Genomic DNA, 25981 nt, shown 5'->3' on the forward strand with positions numbered 1-25981 from the left:
TATTCTTGAGAAGATGAAAACAAGGTACTGCTGAGTTGAACTCAGGATCTCCTGTTTACAAGACAGGTGCTTTAACCAACTAAGCCACAGCACCACATGTTCCGTTGGTGAATATTTATTATTCTGCTTTTTCCAAAAACTGCTATGAAAATTTGTAGCATCTAATGTGTAATTCCACTGGTTTTAATTTGTAATGCTTGAGCCCATCCTATATTCTCTAAAGAAAGTTATTTCATCTGATTCCTTTTAAAGCATTTCAAAAGCAAAAATTTTTTTTTTACTCAAATTCCACTGGTTTTAATTTGTTTGTTTTAATGTTTTATTTATTGAAATCTGCAAGTTACATCCGAAAGAAAGCAATCAACAGAGTAGCTTACAAAATTATTATATAACCTACAAATTCCGCTTTTCGGGAGTTAAACAGATGGTTTGAAATATCAATTCATGGCAAAAACTATTGATATATAGAGGTTTAAGGACAACAACAGCCTTAAAGGAGCTTCCAGCAGCAGGATTATCTGGGTTCAAATCTGGGTTCTTCCCATCCACACGCCCCTGCTACATCACATATGCCATGATTTCAAACAAAGATGAAGAAGAACAAAAAAGAGAAAAGAGAAAAAAAAAAACAGTATAGGGAGTAAAGAGACAGGAGGTCAAGTAATTAGAGGAAGAAGTTGGGATATAGGGGTGGAATATAAGGGAAATAAGGGGAGGGGAGGGGAACACTAGGCAACAAGGGTTTCGTCCACTCTGATAAAGCCAAGCAAGGAGGCCACTATAGCCTTATCAACTTCTACTAATGGATCTGAATCGGGTCCATGGGTGCCATACTCTTTCAAAAGCTGAAAGTGAGCCATTCACCAAGGCAGCCAGTTTGGCTACTTGATATAGCATATCTACCTTCTCTTGCAATTGGGATATAGATGGAGTGGTAGTTGACTTCCAGTTCATAGGTATCAAAAGTTTCGCTGCTGAAAGAATGTGTTGAGTCAACAGAGCAGTATTTTTATGTCCAGTCGGTGACAGAAAATTTAAGAGCACTATCTCCGGTGTCAATGTAAGCTTTTTGCCCACAATTTCCCCGATATAATCCTCTACTAGTCGCCAGAACTGCAGCAGGGGTGGACAGGACCACCACATATGTAAGTATGTTCCCTCCGAGTCACAGCATCTCCAGCATCTAGCAGAAGACCCCGTCCGCCAATAAGTGTTCTGCTGTGGTGTAATATACCATCTGGCGACTATTTTAAAGGAATTCTCTTGTGCTCTAACACATTGTGATGGGCCATGAGATGAATTATAAATGTGTGATATTTGATTTGGGGTAAACTTGAATCCCAAATCCTTTTCCCAATGTGTTATATAGGCTCTTTTGAGACAACAGTCAGTTATATTTAAAATCTGGTAAATAGACGACATTATCTTTTTGGGTTTATCCTTTGTTGCACAGAGAGTCTCAAATGCAGTCAGTGGGCGGGTAACGTCTGCTCCTAAAAGATACTGTGCCAAGGAGTCTCTTATAGAGCCGAATTGTATAAAGGTCAAGTTGGAAAGCCCTGGTTGCTTCTTCAGTTCCTGAAAGGAGGGGAGTGCCCCGTCCGCTAAGAGGTCATCAACCGCTACATTTGCCAGGGAACCGGGTTTGATTACATCATTGTCTCGGGAATAAGATGCGTGTGGCATTATATCTGCCAACTTGAGTAAGGGGGACAAAGGGGGAACTAGAGTTTTCACCAATCCCTTCCATAAATTTATGGTAGCTTTGGTGTGTATATTAGGTAAATTTTTGTTTATGTTTTTACAAGGATATGCCAAAAGGATGGATCTCAGGGGATAAGGTGCTAGGGCTTCCTCCACCTCAATCCACTGCTTATTGTTAGGAGACCGCAACAGGTCTACCACTCTGGTAAGCATTGTCGCTTGGTAGTACCTCATTATGTCTGGTGCACCCATCCCACCCCTCGATTTGTTTAATGTTAATGTCCTGTATGCTAATCGGGGCTTTTGCTTTTTCCAAACATATCTGCGGAATAATGTATTAATTTTAAGGAGATACGATTTGGGGATGGTTATAGGGAGCATTTGGAAAATATATATGAACTTGGGTAAGATTAGGCTCTTCAGTAAATTTTTCCTTCCCATCCACGACACATACGAGTCCCTCCATGATTTCATAATGGTTTCTACTGAGGCAATTAGGGGGGGAATATTCTGTTGAAAAAGGTCTCTATCCGATCTTCCTATCTTTACACCTAAATATTTGATATATTGTTTTGGCCAGGTGAATGGGTATGTACTTTTTAGTTTAGCTAAGGTATTCGGGGATATATGTATGTCTAGCGCTTCCGACTTAGACATATTTACTTTAAAATTGGAAATTTTGCTATATTGATCTATGAGATCCATCAATGTTGGGAGTCCCAGCAAAGGATTAGTCATCAAGACTAAGAGATCGTCCGCAAATGCCGCTATTTTATAGTGTGTCTTATTGATACGAATACCCTCTATTCCCTCATGTATTTGTATGGCCTTTAAGAGAGGTTCCATTGCTAGCACAAATAACAACGGGGATAGGGGACAGCCCTGTCTTGTTCCGTTCTTTATAGTAAATGCATCTGTTGTAAAATCGTTAATCCTAATATGTGCCTTGGGCTTATCGTACATTGCCATTACGGCTGCTATAAACGCTTCGGGTATCTCAAACTTGATCAGCACTTCCCGTAGGTATACCCAGTCCACCCTGTCAAAGGCCTTCTCTGCATCTGTTCCAAGAAGCATCAATGGGAGTTTACGATTTTTTGCGTATTGAAGAAGGTGTAATACTTTATGGACATTATCCCTTCCCTCCCTTCCACCCACAAACCCGGTCTGATTTAAGGAAATCAAATTTGGCAATGACTTGGCCATTCTTTTTGCCATCAGCCCTGCTAGGATTTTTAGGTCCACATTAAGGAGAGAGATTGGCCTATAGCTACTACATTGTTCAGGATCCTTCCCCTCTTTGTGTATTAGGGATATTCTGGCTGTAAGCATTTGGTTTGGCAATGGGTGGCCTTGTAAAACTGCGTTGCAAACGTTCAATAAATGTGGGAGTAGGAGGCCAGAGAAGGATTTATAGTAAAGTGCTGAGAATCCATCTGGACCGGGCGCTTTCCCCTTCGGGCACTTTGACAGGGCGGACTGCAACTCCCCCAGTGAAAAAGGTCTAGTAAGATATTGTTTTTGGGAATCAGACAAGACAGGCAGATCTAAAGTGCTTAGGAAGGACCTAGTGTCCATGCTTCTTTTAAGTGCGGAATCGGCGTTATCTTCCGGACGAAGATTATATAATTTCTTATAGTAGTCAAGGAATGCCCGCTCCATGTGCTCAGGAGTTTGCGAGCTGAACCCTTGTTCATTCTTGATTGAGTTAATCAGCGTACGTGACTGCCGCTTCCTTAGTTGCGATAACATTAATTTGGATGCTTTGTCTCCATGGACGTACATTCTGTTTTTCCATGTTGCATAGAGCTTAGCAGATCTCGAGTTTAATATGTCTTTAAGTTGCTGTCTTTTTTGTTGCAGCTTCTCTAAGCTATGTTGATCTATTTTATGTTTATGTGTAAGCTCCAGCTGTGATATACTATCATAAAGATCCTGGATTTCTTTTTGTTGCAGTTTATTTAGAAAGGAAGTGATAGATATCAACTCCCCTCTGACAACTGACTTATGTGCTTCCCATAGTATCTGTGAGGAAATTTCTGGTGAAGCATTTTGCTCAAAATATTGGGAAAGCACTTTGTTTATACGTGTCTGTACCTCGGTACTTCCAAGTACTGACTCATTGAGCCGCCATACTCTATGTCGGGGAAAGGCTTTAGATAATGAGAATTTTAACAAAACCGAAGAGTGATCGGAATAAATATTCGGGATTATTTTCGCCTGTTGTATATTGGCAAGCATTTTACTGGATATAAAAATATAGTCTAAACGGTGGTAAGATTTATGAGGGTGGGAGTAGAAGGTGTAGTCTCGGTCAGAGGGGTTTAGATATCTCCATGTGTCAATCAATTGTAGAGATCCCAATTGTGACTTTATTCTGTAAAGATCTTTAGGTGAGAGCGAACTTTTCTGTTTAGTCGTGTCTAGCAAAGGCTCTAATGCAACATTCAAGTCCCCACCCACTATCAATGCACCCTCTCTAAAGCCATCAATTTTTTTCAGTGTTGAGAGTACCCATCTCAATAGTTTTTTATTTGGTGCGTATAAACTGCACAATGTTACAAGGGCACCGTTTAGTAGACCTTTGACAAAGATGTAACGACCCTGAGGGTCCGCCATAGTTTCTCTTAGCTGGAAGGGCACTCCCCTTGCCACTGCTATTGACACTCCTCTGGAACCGGACTGGGTGGTTGTCGCATGAAACCATTTATCATAAATCGAGCTTTCAAAGGAGGGCAATTTATCCGGTTTGAAGTGCGTTTCCTGAATAAGCAATACTGCTGCCTGCTGTTTTTTGAATAGTTGTAATGTGTGGCGTCTAGTGTTTGGAGAGTTCAGCCCATGTGCGTTAAAAGAGATGAATGTGTGTACCTTATCCGAATCCATCATGTTTCTGTACACAGCAGCATCCTTGCAGCTCACGACGGAGACGAATCCTTGTGCCTATAGGAGTGGGGAGGGGGTCTAGGACAAGTAGACCAGACGAAAGAAAGAAAAGGGTAGAGAAAACAAAAAGGTAAAGAGGGGGAGAACACAATATTAACATTATCCATGTTATTAAGTTGCACAATATCATTGACCAATATGCCAACGTACCATAGTTACCTACTGACATTGTTTCATAGAATGCCAGCTTGAGGAAAATTCCAATCAACCTTATAAACTAAATATGAAATATGAAATGCTCCATTCTAGGAGAATGCCCAGTTTGGGCTGTAACTAAATCTAGGTTGAAACCTTACAACGAATTATTGGATAGATGTGGCAGCAGTGCTTACCCATATTTGGAAAAGCACGCCAACCCCATCAGATTTGCTTCAACCACATTCAATACCCCAACTGGGGTAGACACCAAGAAAACTTAACTGCAAAATCTGGGTCTAACCCAAAGATCAAGTATTGTCTCTGGAGTCCTTAGGAAGCGAGGTCTTTGTCAGCTTCCTTTTCAGCCTTTGTGATTTTGGCGTCAGGGCTATCTGCCACGCCGGGTCATCTGGCAGCGGGTGCAATAGGGTCGCCGAATGGAAGGACTCCAGGTCCGGGTAGGCCTCCAGCTCAATCCCCAAGGACTCACATGCCTCTTTGATGTCTTGTGATGTTCTTGCTGAGATACCTTTGTCTCCATTTGTGATATGTACTCCAAACGGGAACAACCATCTAAAACGGACGCCTTTTTTTATCAATGCTTCAGTGAACGGTTTCAAGATCCTCCGCTTCCTGAGAGTGCTAGCCGATAAATCCTGGAAAAGTTTAATTTGTGAGCCTTCATACGAGATCTCCTGCGCCTCCCGCGCTCTGCGAAGAACTAAGTCTTTTGCTCGATAATCGAGGAAGCGACAGATCACATCTCGTGGAGTTTCCCCTTGAGAAGGCCTCGGACGCAATGCTCTGTGTACTCTCACCAGTTCGATTTCCCTGCGGATCTGATTCATTAAGTAGTTCTTTGAATATCTCTTGTGTTGCTTTCCATAACGCCTCAAAGGCCACCGTTTCAGAAAGGCCTTTAACTCTTATGTTGTTACGACGTTCTCTGTTCTCATGATCTTCTAGCACCGTGTGAATTGTATGTAGTTGGAGTTCATGGACTTTTAAAGAGTCTAGTACAGCGTTCGAACTTTGCGTCATGGCAACTTGCGAATTTTCCAATGTCTCAAGTCTGTGGCCTTGAAGTTTTAGGTCGTGTTTTATCTCTGCAAGTTCTTGTCCTATTGGCTCAAGAGCTTTAGACAATATACGTTTGATGAACGAACGAGTGACTAAGGCCTCTCTCGCTGTGCTGCCCGTGTCAGAGTCACTCTCCGGTTCAGAATCTGAATCTCCTAATGAGGTCAAATCACGAAGCTTGGATGGTTTAAGAGAATCTGACGGAACCGTTTGTTTTTTAAGAAAGTCATCCATGTCTGTTTGCGTAGTGGACTTTGTAGGTTTGGGCATGCTCTTTTGCGTTTTTACGCTGGATCTCCCCATTTTTGCAGTTATCTAAAGCAGAGAAGAATAGAGCAGTTTGAAGATTAGAATTCCTCTCGCTGGCTATGAATTTAGCTAATGTTCCATTTTATGCCCAATCTTATAAGTGATAAACAATGGAAAGAGATGTCGTTCTGGCTCTGGTCACTAGATGGCAGTCTATAACCACTTTCTGCTGGTTTTCCAGAGAATCCTCTCTTATATCCATTCAGCTAGGTATAACATGGGTTAATTAGAAAGCAAATAAGGGGGGGATGAAAGATGTAGGGACAGCACTGGTGGGGGGGGAGCGCTTAATACAGATCTAAGGCTCCTTATATTACTCCCTTCTCTCCTCGCACCCCTCGGGTCAGACAGTCTCAGGCCCCCACTTGATTAATTGATTATCTCCTTTATTGCTACGGAGTTAGGGAGAATGACCATGCTCTCCTGGTCCTCTGTCCCCTGAATCAGACCCCTCTGCTTAAGACACTCCGTCACCTTGCTTCTGTTATTTCAGTGTTACCTCAGCTCCCGGAGACGCTTGAATCCCTCAGATCTCTCTCACTGATTGCAGAGAGGGGAGGAGGCTGAAGCGTGCCGCTACACGTCTATTCTAGGTCCCAGGCCGCGTGTCTTCTGCAAACCTGACGGGACTATTTTCAATGCTGCGGCGTGATACACACTCTCTGTAGCCGTCCCCCAGCTATGAGAATAGTAGCGATTTTATGTGTCCTGGTCAGGGGGTTTCGCAATGGTACCTTATTTGCAGGGGAGGGTTAGCTCCGGGGTCTCTCTTATCTGACAGCCTTAGGTCAGGGGTGAAGTCCTCTGCCCGAGGCGATGGTGCTGTTAGCAGTATATCCTTCCGCCACTCCGGCAATCTCCCGCCTGCAGGGCCTCAGTTAGATGAATCCCTTCTTTATCCCGAACGTGACTTGCCACCCAGGGTCTATGCGATCCAGTGGGGTCCTGGTTTGGGTTGTAATGCGGGGATGGTATAAAAAGAAGGCTCTGGTGATATTAGAGCCCCTTTTGGTGTATTTGTCCGGGAGCTCAGGTTTCCTGCTTCTTGCTCCACCAACGTTTTCCACTGGTTTTAATTTGTAATGCTTGAAGCCATCCTATATTCTCTAAAGAAACTTATTTCATCTAATTCCTTTTAGAGCATTTCAAAAGCAGAAAGTTTTTTTCTCTCAATTACACTTTATTAGTGCTTTGGGAAAGACATGTTTGATGTCAAACAAAAGTGAAAGTCCTCTTTTTCGGCTAACAGCCCCAAACTGACATGAAGAAAGGAAAGCACTGCTGACATTAGAAATCAAGATTTTCTGTTTACTAAACAGGCTCTTTGACCAACTTGTCTACATCACAAAAAGATGTGATATATTGGAAAGACTGCTTGGAGAGTCAGGTGCGGAAAGTGGAGGCATTTCAAAATAAAATCCATTGGTTAAGTTGTCAAGCTTGAAGCAATCTTACTTCCTTTTCAGCATTTAGATGAGATTCTTAATCTCACAATTGCACTATCAGTAGGGCTGGAACAATGGCAAATTTGAGTTTGCACACAGGTAAAACATACCTGCTTTAAGATAGGAAGCTTATTCTTGAGAAGACGAAAACAAGGTACTGCTGAGAGTTGAACTCAGGATCTCCTGTTTACAAGACAGGCGCTTTAACCAACTAAGCCACAGCACCATATGTTCCATAGGTGAATATTTATTATTCTGCTTTTTCCGAAAAATTTGAGTTTGCACACAGGTAAAACACACCTGCTTTAAGATAGGAAGCTTATTCTTGAGAAGATGAAAACAAGGTACTGCTGAGAGTTGAACTCAGGATCTCCAGTTTACAAGACAGGCGCTTTAACCAACTAAGCCACAGCACCACATGTTCCATAGGTGAATATTTATTATTCTGCTTTTTCCGAAAACTGCTATGAAAATTTGTAGCATCTAATGTGTAATTCCACTGGTTTTAATTTGTAAAGCTTGAGCCCATCCTATATTCTCTAAAGAAAGTTATTTCATCTGATTCCTTTTAGAGCATTTCAAAAGCAAAATTTTTTTTTTTACTCAAATTCCACTGGTTTTAATTTGTAATGCTTGAGCCCATCCTATATTCTCTAAAGAAAGTTATTTCATCTGATTCCTTTTAGAGCATTTCAAAAGCAAAATTTTTTTTTTTACTCAAATTCCACTGGTTTTAATTTGTAATGCTTGAAGCCATCCTATATTCTCTAAAGAAACTTATTTCATCTAATTCCTTTTAGAGCATTTCAAAAGCAGAAAGTTTTTTTCTCTCAATTACACTTTATTAGTGCTTTGGGAAAGACATGTTTGATGTCAAACAAAAGTGAAAGTCGTCTTTTTCGGCTAACAGCCCCAAACTGACATGAAGAAAGGAAAGCACTGCTGACATTCGAAATCAAGATTTTCTGTTTACTAAACAGGCTCTTTGACCAACTTGTCTACATCACAAAAAGATGTGATATATTGGAAAGACTGCTTAGAGAGTCAGGTGCGGAAAGTGGAGGCATTTCAAAATAAAATCCATTGGTTAAGTTGTCAAGCTTGAAGCAATCTTACTTCCTTTTCAGCATTTAGATGAGATTCTTAATCTCACAATTGCACTATCAGTAGGGCTGGAACAATGGCAAATTTGAGTTTGCACACAGGTAAAACACAGGTGCTTTAAGATAGGAAGCTTATTCTTGAGAAGATGAAAACAAGGTACTGCTGAGTTGAACTCAGGATCTCCTGTTTACAAGACAGGCGCTTTAACCAACTAAGCCACAGCACCACATGTTCCGTTGGTGAATATTTATTATTCTGCTTTTTCCAAAAACTGCTATGAAAATTTGTAGCATCTAATGTGTATTTCCACTGGTTTTAATTTGTAATGCTTGAGCCCATCCTATATTCTCTAAAGAAAGTTATTTCATCTGATTCCTTTTAGAGCATTTCAAAAGCAAAATTTTTTTTTTTACTCAAATTCCACTGGTTTTAATTTGTAATGATTGAAGCCATCCTATATTCTCTAAAGAAACTTATTTAATCTAATTCCTTTTAGAGCATTTCAAAAGCAGAAAGTTTTTTTCTCTCAATTACACTTTATTAGTGCTTTGGGAAAGACATGTTTGATGTCAAACAAAAGTGAAAGTCCTCTTTTTCGGCTAACAGCCCCAAACTGACATGAAGAAAGGAAAGCACTGCTGACATTCGAAATCAAGATTTTCTGTTTACTAAACAGGCTCTTTGACCAACTTGTCTACATCACAAAAAGATGTGATATATTGGAAAGACTGCTTAGAGAGTCAGGTGCGGAAAGTGGAGGCATTTCAAAATAAAATCCATTGGTTGTCAAGCTTGAAGCAATCTTACTTCCTTTTCAGCATTTAGATGAGATTCTTAATCTCACAATTGCACTCTCAGTAGGGCTGGAACAATGGCAAATTTGAGTTTGCACACAGGTAAAACAACTGCTTTAAGATAGGAAGCTTATTCTTGAGAAGACAAAAACAAGGTACTGCTGAGAGTTGAACTCAGGAACTCCTGTTTACAAGACAGGCGCTTTAACCAACTAAGCCACAGCACCACATGTTCCATAGGTGAATATTTATTATTCTGCTTTTTCCGAAAAATTTGAGTTTGCACACAGGTAAAACACACCTGCTTTAAGATAGGAAGCTTATTCTTGAGAAGATGAAAACAAGGTACTGCTGAGAGTTGAACTCAGGATCTCCAGTTTACAAGACAGGCGCTTTAACCAACTAAGCCACAGCACCACATGTTCCATAGGTGAATATTTATTATTCTGCTTTTTCCGAAAACTGCTATGAAAATTTGTAGCATCTAATGTGTAATTCCACTGGTTTTAATTTGTAAAGCTTGAGCCCATCCTATATTCTCTAAAGAAAGTTATTTCATCTGATTCCTTTTAGAGCATTTCAAAAGCAAAATTTTTTTTTTACTCAAATTCCACTGGTTTTAATTTGTAATGCTTGAGCCCATCCTATATTCTCTAAAGAAAGTTATTTCATCTGATTCCTTTTAGAGCATTTCAAAAGCAAAATTTTTTTTTTTACTCAAATTCCACTGGTTTTAATTTGTAATGATTGAAGCCATCCTATATTCTCTAAAGAAACTTATTTAATCTAATTCCTTTTAGAGCATTTCAAAAGCAGAAAGTTTTTTTCTCTCAATTACACTTTATTAGTGCTTTGGGAAAGACATGTTTGATGTCAAACAAAAGTGAAAGTCCTCTTTTTCGGCTAACAGCCCCAAACTGACATGAAGAAAGGAAAGCACTGCTGACATTCGAAATCAAGATTTTCTGTTTACTAAACAGGCTCTTTGACCAACTTGTCTACATCACAAAAAGATGTGATATATTGGAAAGACTGCTTAGAGAGTCAGGTGCGGAAAGTGGAGGCATTTCAAAATAAAATCCATTGGTTGTCAAGCTTGAAGCAATCTTACTTCCTTTTCAGCATTTAGATGAGATTCTTAATCTCACAATTGCACTCTCAGTAGGGCTGGAACAATGGCAAATTTGAGTTTGCACACAGGTAAAACAACTGCTTTAAGATAGGAAGCTTATTCTTGAGAAGACAAAAACAAGGTACTGCTGAGAGTTGAACTCAGGAACTCCTGTTTACAAGACAGGCGCTTTAACCAACTAAGCCACAGCACCACATGTTCCATAGGTGAATATTTATTATTCTGCTTTTTCCGAAAAATTTGAGTTTGCACACAGGTAAAACACACCTGCTTTAAGATAGGAAGCTTATTCTTGAGAAGATGAAAACAAGGTACTGCTGAGAGTTGAACTCAGGATCTCCAGTTTACAAGACAGGCGCTTTAACCAACTAAGCCACAGCACCACATGTTCCATAGGTGAATATTTATTATTCTGCTTTTTCCGAAAACTGCTATGAAAATTTGTAGCATCTAATGTGTAATTCCACTGGTTTTAATTTGTAAAGCTTGAGCCCATCCTATATTCTCTAAAGAAAGTTATTTCATCTGATTCCTTTTAGAGCATTTCAAAAGCAAAATTTTTTTTTTTACTCAAATTCCACTGGTTTTAATTTGTAATGCTTGAGCCCATCCTATATTCTCTAAAGAAAGTTATTTCATCTGATTCCTTTTAGAGCATTTCATAAGCAAAATTTTTTTTTTTACTCAAATTCCACTGGTTTTAATTTGTAATGCTTGAAGCCATCCTATATTCTCTAAAGAAACTTATTTCATCTAATTCCTTTTAGAGCATTTCAAAAGGAGAAAGTTTTTTTCTCTCAATTACACTTTATTAGTGCTTTGGGAAAGACATGTTTGATGTCAAACAAAAGTGAAAGTCCTCTTTTTCGGCTAACAGCCCCAAACTGACATGAAGAAAGGAAAGCACTGCTGACATTCGAAATCAAGATTTTCTGTTTACTAAACAGGCTCTTTGACCAACTTGTCTACATCACAAAAAGATGTGATATATTGGAAAGACTGCTTAGAGAGTCAGGTGCGGAAAGTGGAGGCATTTCAAAATAAAATCCATTGGTTAAGTTGTCAAGCTTGAAGCAATCTTACTTCCTTTTCAGCATTTAGATGAGATTCTTAATCTCATAATTGCACTATCAGTAGGGCTGGAACAATGGCAAATTTGAGTTTGCACACAGGTAAAACACACCTGCTTTAAGATAGGAAGCTTATTCTTGAGAAGATGAAAACAAGGTACTGCTGAGTTGAACTCAGGATCTCCTGTTTACAAGACAGGTGCTTTAACCAACTAAGCCACAGCACCACATGTTCCGTTGGTGAATATTTATTATTCTGCTTTTTCCAAAAACTGCTATGAAAATTTGTAGCATCTAATGTGTAATTCCACTGGTTTTAATTTGTAATGCTTGAGCCCATCCTATATTCTCTAAAGAAAGTTATTTCATCTGATTCCTTTTAGAGCATTTCAAAAGCAAAAATTTTTTTTTTACTCAAATTCCACTGGTTTTAATTTGTTTGTTTTAATGTTTTATTTATTGAAATCTGCAAGTTACATCCGAAAGAAAGCAATCAACAGAGTAGCTTACAAAATTATTATATAACCTACAAATTCCGCTTTTCGGGAGTTAAACAGATGGTTTGAAATATCAATTCATGGCAAAAACTATTGATATATAGAGGTTTAAGGACAACAACAGCCTTAAAGGAGCTTCCAGCAGCAGGATTATCTGGGTTCAAATCTGGGTTCTTCCCATCCACACGCCCCTGCTACATCACATATGCCATGATTTCAAACAAAGATGAAGAAGAACAAAAAATAGAAAAGAGAAAAAAAAAAACAGTATAGGGAGTAAAGAGACAGGAGGTCAAGTAATTAGAGGAAGAAGTTGGGATATAGGGGTGGAATATAAGGGAAATAAGGGGAGGGGAGGGGAACACTAGGCAACAAGGGTTTCGTCCACTCTGATAAAGCCAAGCAAGGAGGCCACTATAGCCTTATCAACTTCTACTAATGGATCTGAATCGGGTCCATGGGTGCCATACTCTTTCAAAAGCTGAAAGTGAGCCATTCACCAAGGCAGCCAGTTTGGCTACTTGATATAGCATATCTACCTTCTCTTGCAATTGGGATATAGATGGAGTGGTAGTTGACTTCCAGTTCATAGGTATCAAAAGTTTCGCTGCTGAAAGAATGTGTTGAGTCAACAGAGCAGTATTTTTATGTCCAGTCGGTGACAGAAAATTTAAGAGCACTATCTCCGGTGTCAATGTAAGCTTTTTGCCCACAATTTCCCCGATATAATCCTCTACTAGTCGCCAGAACTGCAGCAGGGGTGGACAGGACCACCACATATGTAAGTATGTTCCCTCCGAGTCACAGCATCTCCAGCATCTAGCAGAAGACCCCGTCCGCCAATAAGTGTTCTGCTGTGGTGTAATATACCATCTGGCGACTATTTTAAAGGAATTCTCTTGTGCTCTAACACATTGTGATGGGCCATGAGATGAATTATAAATGTGTGATATTTGATTTGGGGTAAACTTGAATCCCAAATCCTTTTCCCAATGTGTTATATAGGCTCTTTTGAGACAACAGTCAGTTATATTTAAAATCTGGTAAATAGACGACATTATCTTTTTGGGTTTATCCTTTGTTGCACAGAGAGTCTCAAATGCAGTCAGTGGGCGGGTAACGTCTGCTCCTAAAAGATACTGTGCCAAGGAGTCTCTTATAGAGCCGAATTGTATAAAGGTCAAGTTGGAAAGCCCTGGTTGCTTCTTCAGTTCCTGAAAGGAGGGGAGTGCCCCGTCCGCTAAGAGGTCATCAACCGCTACATTTGCCAGGGAACCGGGTTTGATTACATCATTGTCTCGGGAATAAGATGCGTGTGGCATTATATCTGCCAACTTGAGTAAGGGGGACAAAGGGGGAACTAGAGTTTTCACCAATCCCTTCCATAAATTTATGGTAGCTTTGGTGTGTATATTAGGTAAATTTTTGTTTATGTTTTTACAAGGATATGCCAAAAGGATGGATCTCAGGGGATAAGGTGCTAGGGCTTCCTCCACCTCAATCCACTGCTTATTGTTAGGAGACCGCAACAGGTCTACCACTCTGGTAAGCATTGTCGCTTGGTAGTACCTCATTATGTCTGGTGCACCCATCCCACCCCTCGATTTGTTTAATGTTAATGTCCTGTATGCTAATCGGGGCTTTTGCTTTTTCCAAACATTCTGCGGAATAATGTATTAATTTTAAGGAGATACGATTTGGGGATGGTTATAGGGAGCATTTGGAAAATATATATGAACTTGGGTAAGATTAGGCTCTTCAGTAAATTTTTCCTTCCCATCCACGACACATACGAGTCCCTCCATGATTTCATAATGGTTTCTACTGAGGCAATTAGGGGGGGAATATTCTGTTGAAAAAGGTCTCTATCCGATCTTCCTATCTTTACACCTAAATATTTGATATATTGTTTTGGCCAGGTGAATGGGTATGTACTTTTTAGTTTAGCTAAGGTATTCGGGGATATATGTATGTCTAGCGCTTCCGACTTAGACATATTTACTTTAAAATTGGAAATTTTGCTATATTGATCTATGAGATCCATCAATGTTGGGAGTCCCAGCAAAGGATTAGTCATCAAGACTAAGAGATCGTCCGCAAATGCCGCTATTTTATAGTGTGTCTTATTGATACGAATACCCTCTATTCCCTCATGTATTTGTATGGCCTTTAAGAGAGGTTCCATTGCTAGCACAAATAACAACGGGGATAGGGGACAGCCCTGTCTTGTTCCGTTCTTTATAGTAAATGCATCTGTTGTAAAATCGTTAATCCTAATATGTGCCTTGGGCTTATCGTACATTGCCATTACGGCTGCTATAAACGCTTCGGGTATCTCAAACTTGATCAGCACTTCCCGTAGGTATACCCAGTCCACCCTGTCAAAGGCCTTCTCTGCATCTGTTCCAAGAAGCATCAATGGGAGTTTACGATTTTTTGCGTATTGAAGAAGGTGTAATACTTTATGGACATTATCCCTTCCCTCCCTTCCACCCACAAACCCGGTCTGATTTAAGGAAATCAAATTTGGCAATGACTTGGCCATTCTTTTTGCCATCAGCCCTGCTAGGATTTTTAGGTCCACATTAAGGAGAGAGATTGGCCTATAGCTACTACATTGTTCAGGATCCTTCCCCTCTTTGTGTATTAGGGATATTCTGGCTGTAAGCATTTGGTTTGGCAATGGGTGGCCTTGTAAAACTGCGTTGCAAACGTTCAATAAATGTGGGAGTAGGAGGCCAGAGAAGGATTTATAGTAAAGTGCTGAGAATCCATCTGGACCGGGCGCTTTCCCCTTCGGGCACTTTGACAGGGCGGACTGCAACTCCCCCAGTGAAAAAGGTCTAGTAAGATATTGTTTTTGGGAATCAGACAAGACAGGCAGATCTAAAGTGCTTAGGAAGGACCTAGTGTCCATGCTTCTTTTAAGTGCGGAATCGGCGTTATCTTCCGGACGAAGATTATATAATTTCTTATAGTAGTCAAGGAATGCCCGCTCCATGTGCTCAGGAGTTTGCGAGCTGAACCCTTGTTCATTCTTGATTGAGTTAATCAGCGTACGTGACTGCCGCTTCCTTAGTTGCGATAACATTAATTTGGATGCTTTGTCTCCATGGACGTACATTCTGTTTTTCCATGTTGCATAGAGCTTAGCAGATCTCGAGTTTAATATGTCTTTAAGTTGCTGTCTTTTTTGTTGCAGCTTCTCTAAGCTATGTTGATCTATTTTATGTTTATGTGTAAGCTCCAGCTGTGATATACTATCATAAAGATCCTGGATTTCTTTTTGTTGCAGTTTATTTAGAAAGGAAGTGATAGATATCAACTCCCCTCTGACAACTGACTTATGTGCTTCCCATAGTATCTGTGAGGAAATTTCTGGTGAAGCATTTTGCTCAAAATATTGGGAAAGCACTTTGTTTATACGTGTCTGTACCTCGGTACTTCCAAGTACTGACTCATTGAGCCGCCATACTCTATGTCGGGGAAAGGCTTTAGATAATGAGAATTTTAACAAAACCGAAGAGTGATCGGAATAAATATTCGGGATTATTTTCGCCTGTTGTATATTGGCAAGCATTTTACTGGATATAAAAATATAGTCTAAACGGTGGTAAGATTTATGAGGGTGGGAGTAGAAGGTGTAGTCTCGGTCAGAGGGGTTTAGATATCTCCATGTGTCAATCAATTGTAGAGATCCCAATTGTGACTTTATTCTGTAAAGATCTTTAGGTGAGAGCGAACTTTTCTGTTTAGTCGTGTCTAGCAAAGGCTCTAATGCAACATTCAAGTCCCCACCCACTATCAATGCACCCTCTCTAAAGCCATCAATTTTTTTCAGTGTTGAGAGTACCCATCTCAATAGTTTTTTATTTGGTGCATATAAACTGCACAAGGTTACAAGGGCACCGTTTAGTAGACCTTTGACAAAGATGTAACGACCCTGAGGGTCCGCCATAGTTTCTCTTAGCTGGAAGGGCACTCCCCTTGCCACTGCTATTGACACTCCTCTGGAACCGGACTGGGTGGTTGTCGCATGAAACCATTTATCATAAATCGAGCTTTCAAAGGAGGGCAATTTATCCGGTTTGAAGTGCGTTTCCTGAATAAGCAATACTGCTGCCTGCTGTTTTTTGAATAGTTGTAATGTGTGGCGTCTAGTGTTTGGAGAGTTCAGCCCATGTGCGTTAAAAGAGATGAATGTGTGTACCTTATCCGAATCCATCATGTTTCTGTACACAGCAGCATCCTTGCAGCTCACGACGGAGACGAATCCTTGTGCCTATAGGAGTGGGGAGGGGGTCTAGGACAAGTAGACCAGACGAAAGAAAGAAAAGGGTAGAGAAAACAAAAAGGTAAAGAGGGGGAGAACACAATATTAACATTATCCATGTTATTAAGTTGCACAATATCATTGACCAATATGCCAACGTACCATAGTTACCTACTGACATTGTTTCATAGAATGCCAGCTTGAGGAAAATTCCAATCAACCTTATAAACTAAATATGAAATATGAAATGCTCCATTCTAGGAGAATGCCCAGTTTGGGCTGTAACTAAATCTAGGTTGAAACCTTACAACGAATTATTGGATAGATGTGGCAGCAGTGCTTACCCATATTTGGAAAAGCACGCCAACCCCATCAGATTTGCTTCAACCACATTCAATACCCCAACTGGGGTAGACACCAAGAAAACTTAACTGCAAAATCTGGGTCTAACCCAAAGATCAAGTATTGTCTCTGGAGTCCTTAGGAAGCGAGGTCTTTGTCAGCTTCCTTTTCAGCCTTTGTGATTTTGGCGTCAGGGCTATCTGCCACGCCGGGTCATCTGGCAGCGGGTGCAATAGGGTCGCCGAATGGAAGGACTCCAGGTCCGGGTAGGCCTCCAGCTCAATCCCCAAGGACTCACATGCCTCTTTGATGTCTTGTGATGTTCTTGCTGAGATACCTTTGTCTCCATTTGTGATATGTACTCCAAACGGGAACAACCATCTAAAACGGACGCCTTTTTTTATCAATGCTTCAGTGAACGGTTTCAAGATCCTCCGCTTCCTGAGAGTGCTAGCCGATAAATCCTGGAAAAGTTTAATTTGTGAGCCTTCATACGAGATCTCCTGCACCTCCCGCGCTCTGCGAAGAACTAAGTCTTTTGCTCGATAATCGAGGAAGCGACAGATCACATCTCGTGGAGTTTCCCCTTGAGAAGGCCTCGGACGCAATGCTCTGTGTACTCTCACCAGTTCGATTTCCTGCGGATCTGATTCATTAAGTAGTTCTTTGAATATCTCTTGTGTTGCTTTCCATAACGCCTCAAAGGCCACCGTTTCAGAAAGGCCTTTAACTCTTATGTTGTTACGACGTTCTCTGTTCTCATGATCTTCTAGCACCGTGTGAATTGTATGTAGTTGGAGTTCATGGACTTTTAAAGAGTCTAGTACAGCGTTCGAACTTTGCGTCATGGCAACTTGCGAATTTTCCAATGTCTCAAGTCTGTGGCCTTGAAGTTTTAGGTCGTGTTTTATCTCTGCAAGTTCTTGTCCTATTGGCTCAAGAGCTTTAGACAATATACGTTTGATGAACGAACGAGTGACTAAGGCCTCTCTCGCTGTGCTGCCCGTGTCAGAGTCACTCTCCGGTTCAGAATCTGAATCTCCTAATGAGGTCAAATCACGAAGCTTGGATGGTTTAAGAGAATCTGACGGAACCGTTTGTTTTTTAAGAAAGTCATCCATGTCTGTTTGCGTAGTGGACTTTGTAGGTTTGGGCATGCTCTTTTGCGTTTTTACGCTGGATCTCCCCATTTTTGCAGTTATCTAAAGCAGAGAAGAATAGAGCAGTTTGAAGATTAGAATTCCTCTCGCTGGCTATGAATTTAGCTAATGTTCCATTTTATGCCCAATCTTATAAGTGATAAACAATGGAAAGAGATGTCGTTCTGGCTCTGGTCACTAGATGGCAGTCTATAACCACTTTCTGCTGGTTTTCCAGAGAATCCTCTCTTATATCCATTCAGCTAGGTATAACATGGGTTAATTAGAAAGCAAATAAGGGGGGGATGAAAGATGTAGGGACAGCACTGGTGGGGGGGGAGCGCTTAATACAGATCTAAGGCTCCTTATATTACTCCCTTCTCTCCTCGCACCCCTCGGGTCAGACAGTCTCAGGCCCCCACTTGATTAATTGATTATCTCCTTTATTGCTATGGAGTTAGGGAGAATGACCATGCTCTCCTGGTCCTCTGTCCCCTGAATCAGACCCCTCTGCTTAAGACACTCCGTCACCTTGCTTCTGTTATTTCAGTGTTACCTCAGCTCCCGGAGACGCTTGAATCCCTCAGATCTCTCTCACTGATTGCAGAGAGGGGAGGAGGCTGAAGCGTGCCGCTGCACGTCTATTCTAGGTCCCAGGCCGCGTGTCTTCTGCAAACCTGACGGGACTATTTTCAATGCTGCGGCGTGATACACACTCTCTGTAGCCGTCCCCCAGCTATGAGAATAGTAGCGATTTTATGTGTCCTGGTCAGGGGGTTTCGCAATGGTACCTTATTTGCAGGGGAGGGTTAGCTCCGGGGTCTCTCTTATCTGACAGCCTTAGGTCAGGGGTGAAGTCCTCTGCCCGAGGCGATGGTGCTGTTAGCAGTATATCCTTCCGCCACTCCGGCAATCTCCCGCCTGCAGGGCCTCAGTTAGATGAATCCCTTCTTTATCCCGAACGTGACTTGCCACCCAGGGTCTATGCGATCCAGTGGGGTCCTGGTTTGGGTTGTAATGCGGGGATGGTATAAAAAGAAGGCTCTGGTGATATTAGAGCCCCTTTTGGTGTATTTGTCCGGGAGCTCAGGTTTCCTGCTTCTTGCTCCACCAACGTTTTCCACTGGTTTTAATTTGTAATGCTTGAAGCCATCCTATATTCTCTAAAGAAACTTATTTCATCTAATTCCTTTTAGAGCATTTCAAAAGCAGAAAGTTTTTTTCTCTCAATTACACTTTATTAGTGCTTTGGGAAAGACATGTTTGATGTCAAACAAAAGTGAAAGTCCTCTTTTTCGGCTAACAGCCCCAAACTGACATGAAGAAAGGAAAGCACTGCTGACATTCGAAATCAAGATTTTCTGTTTACTAAACAGGCTCTTTGACCAACTTGTCTACATCACAAAAAGATGTGATATATTGGAAAGACTGCTTGGAGAGTCAGGTGCGGAAAGTGGAGGCATTTCAAAATAAAATCCATTGGTTAAGTTGTCAAGCTTGAAGCAATCTTACTTCCTTTTCAGCATTTAGATGAGATTCTTAATCTCACAATTGCACTATCAGTAGGGCTGGAACAATGGCAAATTTGAGTTTGCACACAGGTAAAACATACCTGCTTTAAGATAGGAAGCTTATTCTTGAGAAGACGAAAACAAGGTACTGCTGAGAGTTGAACTCAGGATCTCCTGTTTACAAGACAGGCGCTTTAACCAACTAAGCCACAGCACCATATGTTCCATAGGTGAATATTTATTATTCTGCTTTTTCCGAAAAATTTGAGTTTGCACACAGGTAAAACACACCTGCTTTAAGATAGGAAGCTTATTCTTGAGAAGATGAAAACAAGGTACTGCTGAGAGTTGAACTCAGGATCTCCAGTTTACAAGACAGGCGCTTTAACCAACTAAGCCACAGCACCACATGTTCCATAGGTGAATATTTATTATTCTGCTTTTTCCGAAAACTGCTATGAAAATTTGTAGCATCTAATGTGTAATTCCACTGGTTTTAATTTGTAAAGCTTGAGCCCATCCTATATTCTCTAAAGAAAGTTATTTCATCTGATTCCTTTTAGAGCATTTCAAAAGCAAAATTTTTTTTTTTACTCAAATTCCACTGGTTTTAATTTGTAATGCTTGAGCCCATCCTATATTCTCTAAAGAAAGTTATTTCATCTGATTCCTTTTAGAGCATTTCAAAAGCAAAATTTTTTTTTTTACTCAAATTCCACTGGTTTTAATTTGTAATGCTTGAAGCCATCCTATATTCTCTAAAGAAACTTATTTCATCTAATTCCTTTTAGAGCATTTCAAAAGCAGAAAGTTTTTTTCTCTCAATTACACTTTATTAGTGCTTTGGGAAAGACATGTTTGATGTCAAACAAAAGTGAAAGTCCTCTTTTTCGGCTAACAGCCCCAAACTGACATGAAGAAAGGAAAGCACTGCTGACATTTGAAATCAAGATTTTCTGTTTACTAAACAGGCTCTTTGACCAACTTGTCTACATCACAAAAAGATGTGATATATTGGAAAGACTGCTTAGAGAGTCAGGTGCGGAAAGTGGAGGCATTTCAAAATAAAATCCATTGGTTGTCAAGCTTGAAGCAATCTTACTTCCTTTTCAGCATTTAGATGAGATTCTTAATCTCACAATTACACTATCAGTAGGGCTGGAACAATGGCAAATTTGAGTTTGCACACAGGTAAAACACACCTGCTTTAAGATAGGAAGCTTATTATTGAGAAGATGTAAACAAGGTACTGGTGAGTTGAACTCAGGATCTCCTGTTTACAAGACAGGCGCTTTAACCAACTAAGCCACAGCACCACATGTTCCGTTGGTGAATATTTATTATTCTGCTTTTTCCAAAAACTGCTATGAAAATTTGTAGCATCTAATGTGTAATTCCACTGGTTTTAATTTGTAATGCTTGAGCCCATCCTATATTCTCTAAAGAAAGTTATTTCATCTGATTCCTTTTAGAGCATTTCAAAAGCAAAATTTTTTTTTTTACTCAAATTCCACTGGTTTTAATTTGTAATGCTTGAAGCCATCCTATATTCTCTAAAGAAACTTATTTCATCTAATTCCTTTTAGAGCATTTCAAAAGCAGAAAGTTTTTTTCTCTCAATTACACTTTATTAGTGCTTTGGGAAAGACATGTTTGATGTCAAACAAAAGTGAAAGTCCTCTTTTTCGGCTAACAGCCCCAAACTGACATGAAGAAAGGAAAGCACTGCTGACATTCGAAATCAAGATTTTCTGTTTACTAAACAGGCTCTTTGACCAACTTGTCTACATCACAAAAAGATGTGATATATTGGAAAGACTGCTTAGAGAGTCAGGTGCGGAAAGTGGAGGCATTTCAAAATAAAATCCATTGGTTAAGTTGTCAAGCTTGAAGCAATCTTACTTCCTTTTCAGCATTTAGATGAGATTCTTAATCTCACAATTGCACTATCAGTAGGGCTGGAACAATGGCAAATTTGAGTTTGCACACAGGTAAAACACACCTGCTTTAAGATAGGAAGCTTATTCTTGAGAAGATGAAAACAAGGTACTGCTGAGAGTTGAACTCAGGATCTCCTGTTTACAAGACAGGCGCTTTAACCAACTAAGCCACAGCACCACATGTTCCATAGGTGAATATTTATTATTCTGCTTTTTCCGAAAACTGCTATGAAAATTTGTAGCATCTAATGTGTAATTCCACTGGTTTTAATTTGTAATGCTTGAGCCCATCCTATATTCTCTAAAGAAAGTTATGTCATCTGATTCCTTTTAGAGCATTTCAAAAGCAAAATTTTTTTTTTTACTCAAATTCCACTGGTTTTAATTTGTAATGCTTGAAGCCATCCTATATTCTCTAAAGAAACTTATTTAATCTAATTCCTTTTAGAGCATTTCAAAAGCAGAAAGTTTTTTTCTCTCAATTACACTTTATTAGTGCTTTGGGAAAGACATGTTTGATGTCAAACAAAAGTGAAAGTCCTCTTTTTCGGCTAACAGCCCCAAACTGACATGAAGAAAGGAAAGCACTGCTGACATTCGAAATCAAGATTTTCTGTTTACTAAACAGGCTCTTTGACCAACTTGTCTACATCACAAAAAGATGTGATATATTGGAAAGACTGCTTAGAGAGTCAGTTGCGGAAAGTGGAGGGATTTCAAAATAAAATCCATTGGTTAAGTTGTCAAGCTTGAAGCAATCTTACTTCCTTTTCAGCATTTAGATGAGATTCTTAATCTCACAATTGCACTATCAGTAGGGCTGGAACAATGGCAAATTTGAGTTTGCACACAGGTAAAACACACCTGCTTTAGGATAGGAAGCTTATTCTTGAGAAGATGAAAACAAGGTACTGCTGAGAGTTGAACTCAGGATCTCCTGTTTACAAGACAGGCGCTTTAACCAACTAAGCCACAGCACCACATGTTCCATAGGTGAATATTTATAATTCTGCTTTTTCCGAAAACTGCTATGAAAATTTGTAGCATCTAATGTGTAATTCCACTGGTTTTAATTTGTAATGCTTGAGCCCATCCTATATTCTCTAAAGAAAGTTATGTCATCTGATTCCTTTTAGAGCATTTCAAAAGCAAAATTTTTCTTTTTACTCAAATTCCACTGGTTTTAATTTGTAATGCTTGAAGCCATCCTATATTCTCTAAAGAAACTTATTTAATCTAATTCCTTTTAGAGCATTTCAAAAGCAGAAAGTTTTTTTCTCTCAATTACACTTTATTAGTGCTTTGGGAAAGACATGTTTGATGTCAAACAAAAGTGAAAGTCCTCTTTTTCGGCTAACAGCCCCAAACTGACATGAAGAAAGGAAAGCACTGCTGACATTCGAAATCAAGATTTTCTGTTTACTAAACAGGCTCTTTGACCAACTTGTCTACATCACAAAAAGATGTGATATATTGGAAAGACTGCTTAGAGAGTCAGGTGCGGAAAGTGGAGGGATTTCAAAATAAAATCCATTGGTTAAGTTGTCAAGCTTGAAGCAATCTTACTTCCTTTTCAGCATTTAGATGAGATTCTTAATCTCACAATTGCACTATCAGTAGGGCTGGAACAATGGCAAATTTGAGTTTGCACACAGGTAAAACACAGCTGCTTTAAGATAGGAAGCTTATTCTTGAGAAGATGAAAACAAGGTACTGCTGAGTTGAACTCAGGATCTCCTGTTTACAAGACAGGCGCTTTAACCAACTAAGCCACAGCACCACATGTTCCGTTGGTGAATATTTATTATTCTGCTTTTTCCAAAAACTGCTATGAAAATTTGTAGCATCTAATGTGTATTTCCACTGGTTTTAATTTGTAATGCTTGAGCCCATCCTATATTCTCTAAAGAAAGTTATTTCATCTGATTCATTTTAGAGCATTTCAAAAGCAAAATTTTTTTTTTTACTCAAATTCCACTGGTTTTAATTTGTAATGATTGAAGCCATCCTATATTCTCTAAAGAAACTTATTTAATCTAATTCCTTTTAGAGCATTTCATAAGCAAAATTTTTTTTTTTACTCAAATTCCACTGGTTTTAATTTGTAATGCTTGAAGCCATCCTATATTCTCTAAAGAAACTTATTTCATCTAATTCCTTTTAGAGCATTTCAAAAGCAGAAAGTTTTTTTTCTCTCAATTACACTTTATTAGTGCTTTGGGAAAGACATGTTTGATGTCAAACAAAAGTGAAAGTCCTCTTTTTCGGCTAACAGCCCCAAACTGACATGAAGAAAGGAAAGCACTGCTGACATTCGAAATCAAGATTTTCTGTTTACTAAACAGGCTCTTTGACCAACTTGTCTACATCACAAAAAGATGTGATATATTGGAAAGACTGCTTAGAGAGTCAGGTGCGGAAAGTGGAGGCATTTCAAAATAAAATCCATTGGTTGTCAAGCTTGAAGCAATCTTACTTCCTTTTCAGCATTTAGATGAGATTCTTAATCTCACAATTGCACTCTCAGTAGGGCTGGAACAATGGCAAATTTGAGTTTGCACACAGGTAAAACACACCTGCTTTAAGATAGGAAGCTTATTCTTGAGAAGATGTAGCATCTTGGTTAAGTTGGTTAAGTTGTCAAGCTTGAAGCAATCTTACTTCCTTTTCAGCATTTAGATGAGATTCTTAATCTCACAATTGCACTATCAGTAGGGCTGGAACAATGGCAAATTTGAGTTTGCACACAGGTAAAACACCTGCTTTAAGATAGGAAGCTTATTCTTGAGAAGACAAAAACAAGGTACTGCTGAGAGTTGAACTCAGGATCTCCAGTTTACAAGACAGGCGTTTTAACCAACTAAGCCACAGCACCACATGTTCCATAGGTGAATATTTATTATTCTGCTTTTTCCGAAAACTGCTATGAAAATTTGTAGCATCTAATGTGTAATTCCACTGGTTTTAATTTGTAATGCTTGAGCCCATCCTATATTCTCTAAAGAAAGTTATGTCATCTGATTCCTTTTAGAGTATTTCAAAAGCAAAATTTTTTTTTTTACTCAAATTCCACTGGTTTTAATTTGTAATGCTTGAAGCCATCCTTTATTCTCTAAAGAAACTTATTTAATCTAATTCCTTTTAGAGCATTTCAAAAGCAGAAAGTTTTTTTCTCTCAATTACACTTTATTAGTGCTTTGGGAAAGACATGTTTGATGTCAAACAAAAGTGAAAGTCCTCTTTTTCGGCTAACAGCCCCAAACTGACATGAAGAAAGGAAAGCACTGCTGACATTCGAAATCAAGATTTTCTGTTTACTAAACAGGCTCTTTGACCAACTTGTCTACATCACAAAAAGATGTGATATATTGGAAAGACTGCTTAGAGAGTCAGGTGCGGAAAGTGGAGGCATTTCAAAATAAAATCCATTGGTTAAGTTGTCAAGCTTGAAGCAATCTTACTTCCTTTTCAGCATTTAGATGAGATTCTTAATCTCACAATTGCACTATCAGTAGGGCTGGAACAATGGCAAATTTGAGTTTGCACACAGGTAAAACACACCTGCTTTAAGATAGGAAGCTTATTCTTGAGAAGATGAAAACAAGGTACTGCTGAGAGTTGAACTCAGGATCTCCTGTTTACAAGACAGGCGCTTTAACCAACTAAGCCACAGCACCACATGTTCCATAGGTGAATATTTATTATTCTGCTTTTTCCGAAAACTGCTATGAAAATTTGTAGCATCTAATGTGTAATTCCACTGGTTTTAATTTGTAATGCTTGAGCCCATCCTATATTCTCTAAAGAAAGTTATGTCATCTGATTCCTTTTAGAGCATTTCAAAAGCAAAATTTTTTTTTTTACTCAAATTCCACTGGTTTTAATTTGTAATGCTTGAAGCCATCCTATATTCTCTAAAGAAACTTATTTAATCTAATTCCTTTTAGAGCATTTCAAAAGCATAAAGTTTTTTTCTCTCAATTACACTTTATTAGTGCTTTGGGAAAGACATGTTTGATGTCAAACAAAAGTGAAAGTCCTCTTTTTCGGCTAACAGCCCCAAACTGACATGAAGAAAGGAAAGCACTGCTGACATTCGAAATCAAGATTTTCTGTTTACTAAACAGGCTCTTTGACCAACTTGTCTACATCACAAAAAGATGTGATATATTGGAAAGACTGCTTAGAGAGTCAGGTGCGGAAAGTGGAGGCATTTCAAAATAAAATCCATTGGTTAAGTTGTCAAGCTTGAAGCAATCTTACTTCCTTTTCAGCATTTAGATGAGATTCTTAATCTCACAATTGCACTATCAGTAGGGCTGGAACAATGGCAAATTTGAGTTTGCACACAGGTAAAACACACCTGCTTTAAGATAGGAAGCTTATTCTTGAGAAGATGAAAACAAGGTACTGCTGAGAGTTGAACTCAGGATCTCCTGTTTACAAGACAGGCGCTTTAACCAACTAAGCCACAGCACCACATGTTCCATAGGTGAATATTTATTATTCTGCTTTTTCCGAAAACTGCTATGAAAATTTGTAGCATCTAATGTGTAA

General features: G+C 39.5%; 1 protein-coding gene and 8 non-coding genes across 9 annotated transcripts; all 9 read right to left on the reverse strand.

Annotated features, from left to right (window-relative positions):
- Window positions 1-7774: 7774 nt before the first annotated feature.
- TRNAT-UGU (transfer RNA threonine (anticodon UGU)) lies at window positions 7775-7848 on the reverse strand. Its single transcript has one exon. It is a non-coding gene; the product is annotated as a tRNA-Thr (tRNA).
- A 1825-nt stretch (window positions 7849-9673) lies between these two features.
- Window positions 9674-9747, reverse strand: TRNAT-UGU (transfer RNA threonine (anticodon UGU)). The gene has a single exon. It is a non-coding gene; the product is annotated as a tRNA-Thr (tRNA).
- A 1024-nt stretch (window positions 9748-10771) lies between these two features.
- Window positions 10772-10845, reverse strand: TRNAT-UGU (transfer RNA threonine (anticodon UGU)). Its single transcript has one exon. It is a non-coding gene; the product is annotated as a tRNA-Thr (tRNA).
- A 5282-nt stretch (window positions 10846-16127) lies between these two features.
- Window positions 16128-18624, reverse strand: LOC141067694 (uncharacterized). The gene is made up of 2 exons (XM_073558089.1): window positions 18530-18624; window positions 16128-18036 (listed from the first exon to the last, which is right to left on the reverse strand). Exon 2 carries the CDS (start codon window positions 18022-18024, stop codon window positions 16951-16953), a length of 1074 nt encoding a protein of 357 aa, XP_073414190.1. The 5' UTR covers window positions 18025-18036; window positions 18530-18624; the 3' UTR covers window positions 16128-16950.
- A 1003-nt stretch (window positions 18625-19627) lies between these two features.
- TRNAT-UGU (transfer RNA threonine (anticodon UGU)) lies at window positions 19628-19701 on the reverse strand. The gene has a single exon. It is a non-coding gene; the product is annotated as a tRNA-Thr (tRNA).
- A 1827-nt stretch (window positions 19702-21528) lies between these two features.
- TRNAT-UGU (transfer RNA threonine (anticodon UGU)) lies at window positions 21529-21602 on the reverse strand. The gene has a single exon. It is a non-coding gene; the product is annotated as a tRNA-Thr (tRNA).
- Window positions 21603-22330: 728 nt separating this feature from the next.
- TRNAT-UGU (transfer RNA threonine (anticodon UGU)) lies at window positions 22331-22404 on the reverse strand. Its single transcript has one exon. It is a non-coding gene; the product is annotated as a tRNA-Thr (tRNA).
- Window positions 22405-25027: 2623 nt separating this feature from the next.
- On the reverse strand, window positions 25028-25101 carry TRNAT-UGU (transfer RNA threonine (anticodon UGU)). The gene has a single exon. It is a non-coding gene; the product is annotated as a tRNA-Thr (tRNA).
- A 728-nt stretch (window positions 25102-25829) lies between these two features.
- On the reverse strand, window positions 25830-25903 carry TRNAT-UGU (transfer RNA threonine (anticodon UGU)). The gene has a single exon. It is a non-coding gene; the product is annotated as a tRNA-Thr (tRNA).
- Window positions 25904-25981: the final 78 nt, after the last annotated feature.

Source organism: Dendrobates tinctorius, unplaced genomic scaffold (assembly GCF_039654945.1).
Source record: "Dendrobates tinctorius isolate UK_male_01 unplaced genomic scaffold, ASM3965494v1 ptg000254l, whole genome shotgun sequence".
NCBI classification, from domain to species: Eukaryota; Metazoa; Chordata; class Amphibia; order Anura; family Dendrobatidae; genus Dendrobates; species Dendrobates tinctorius.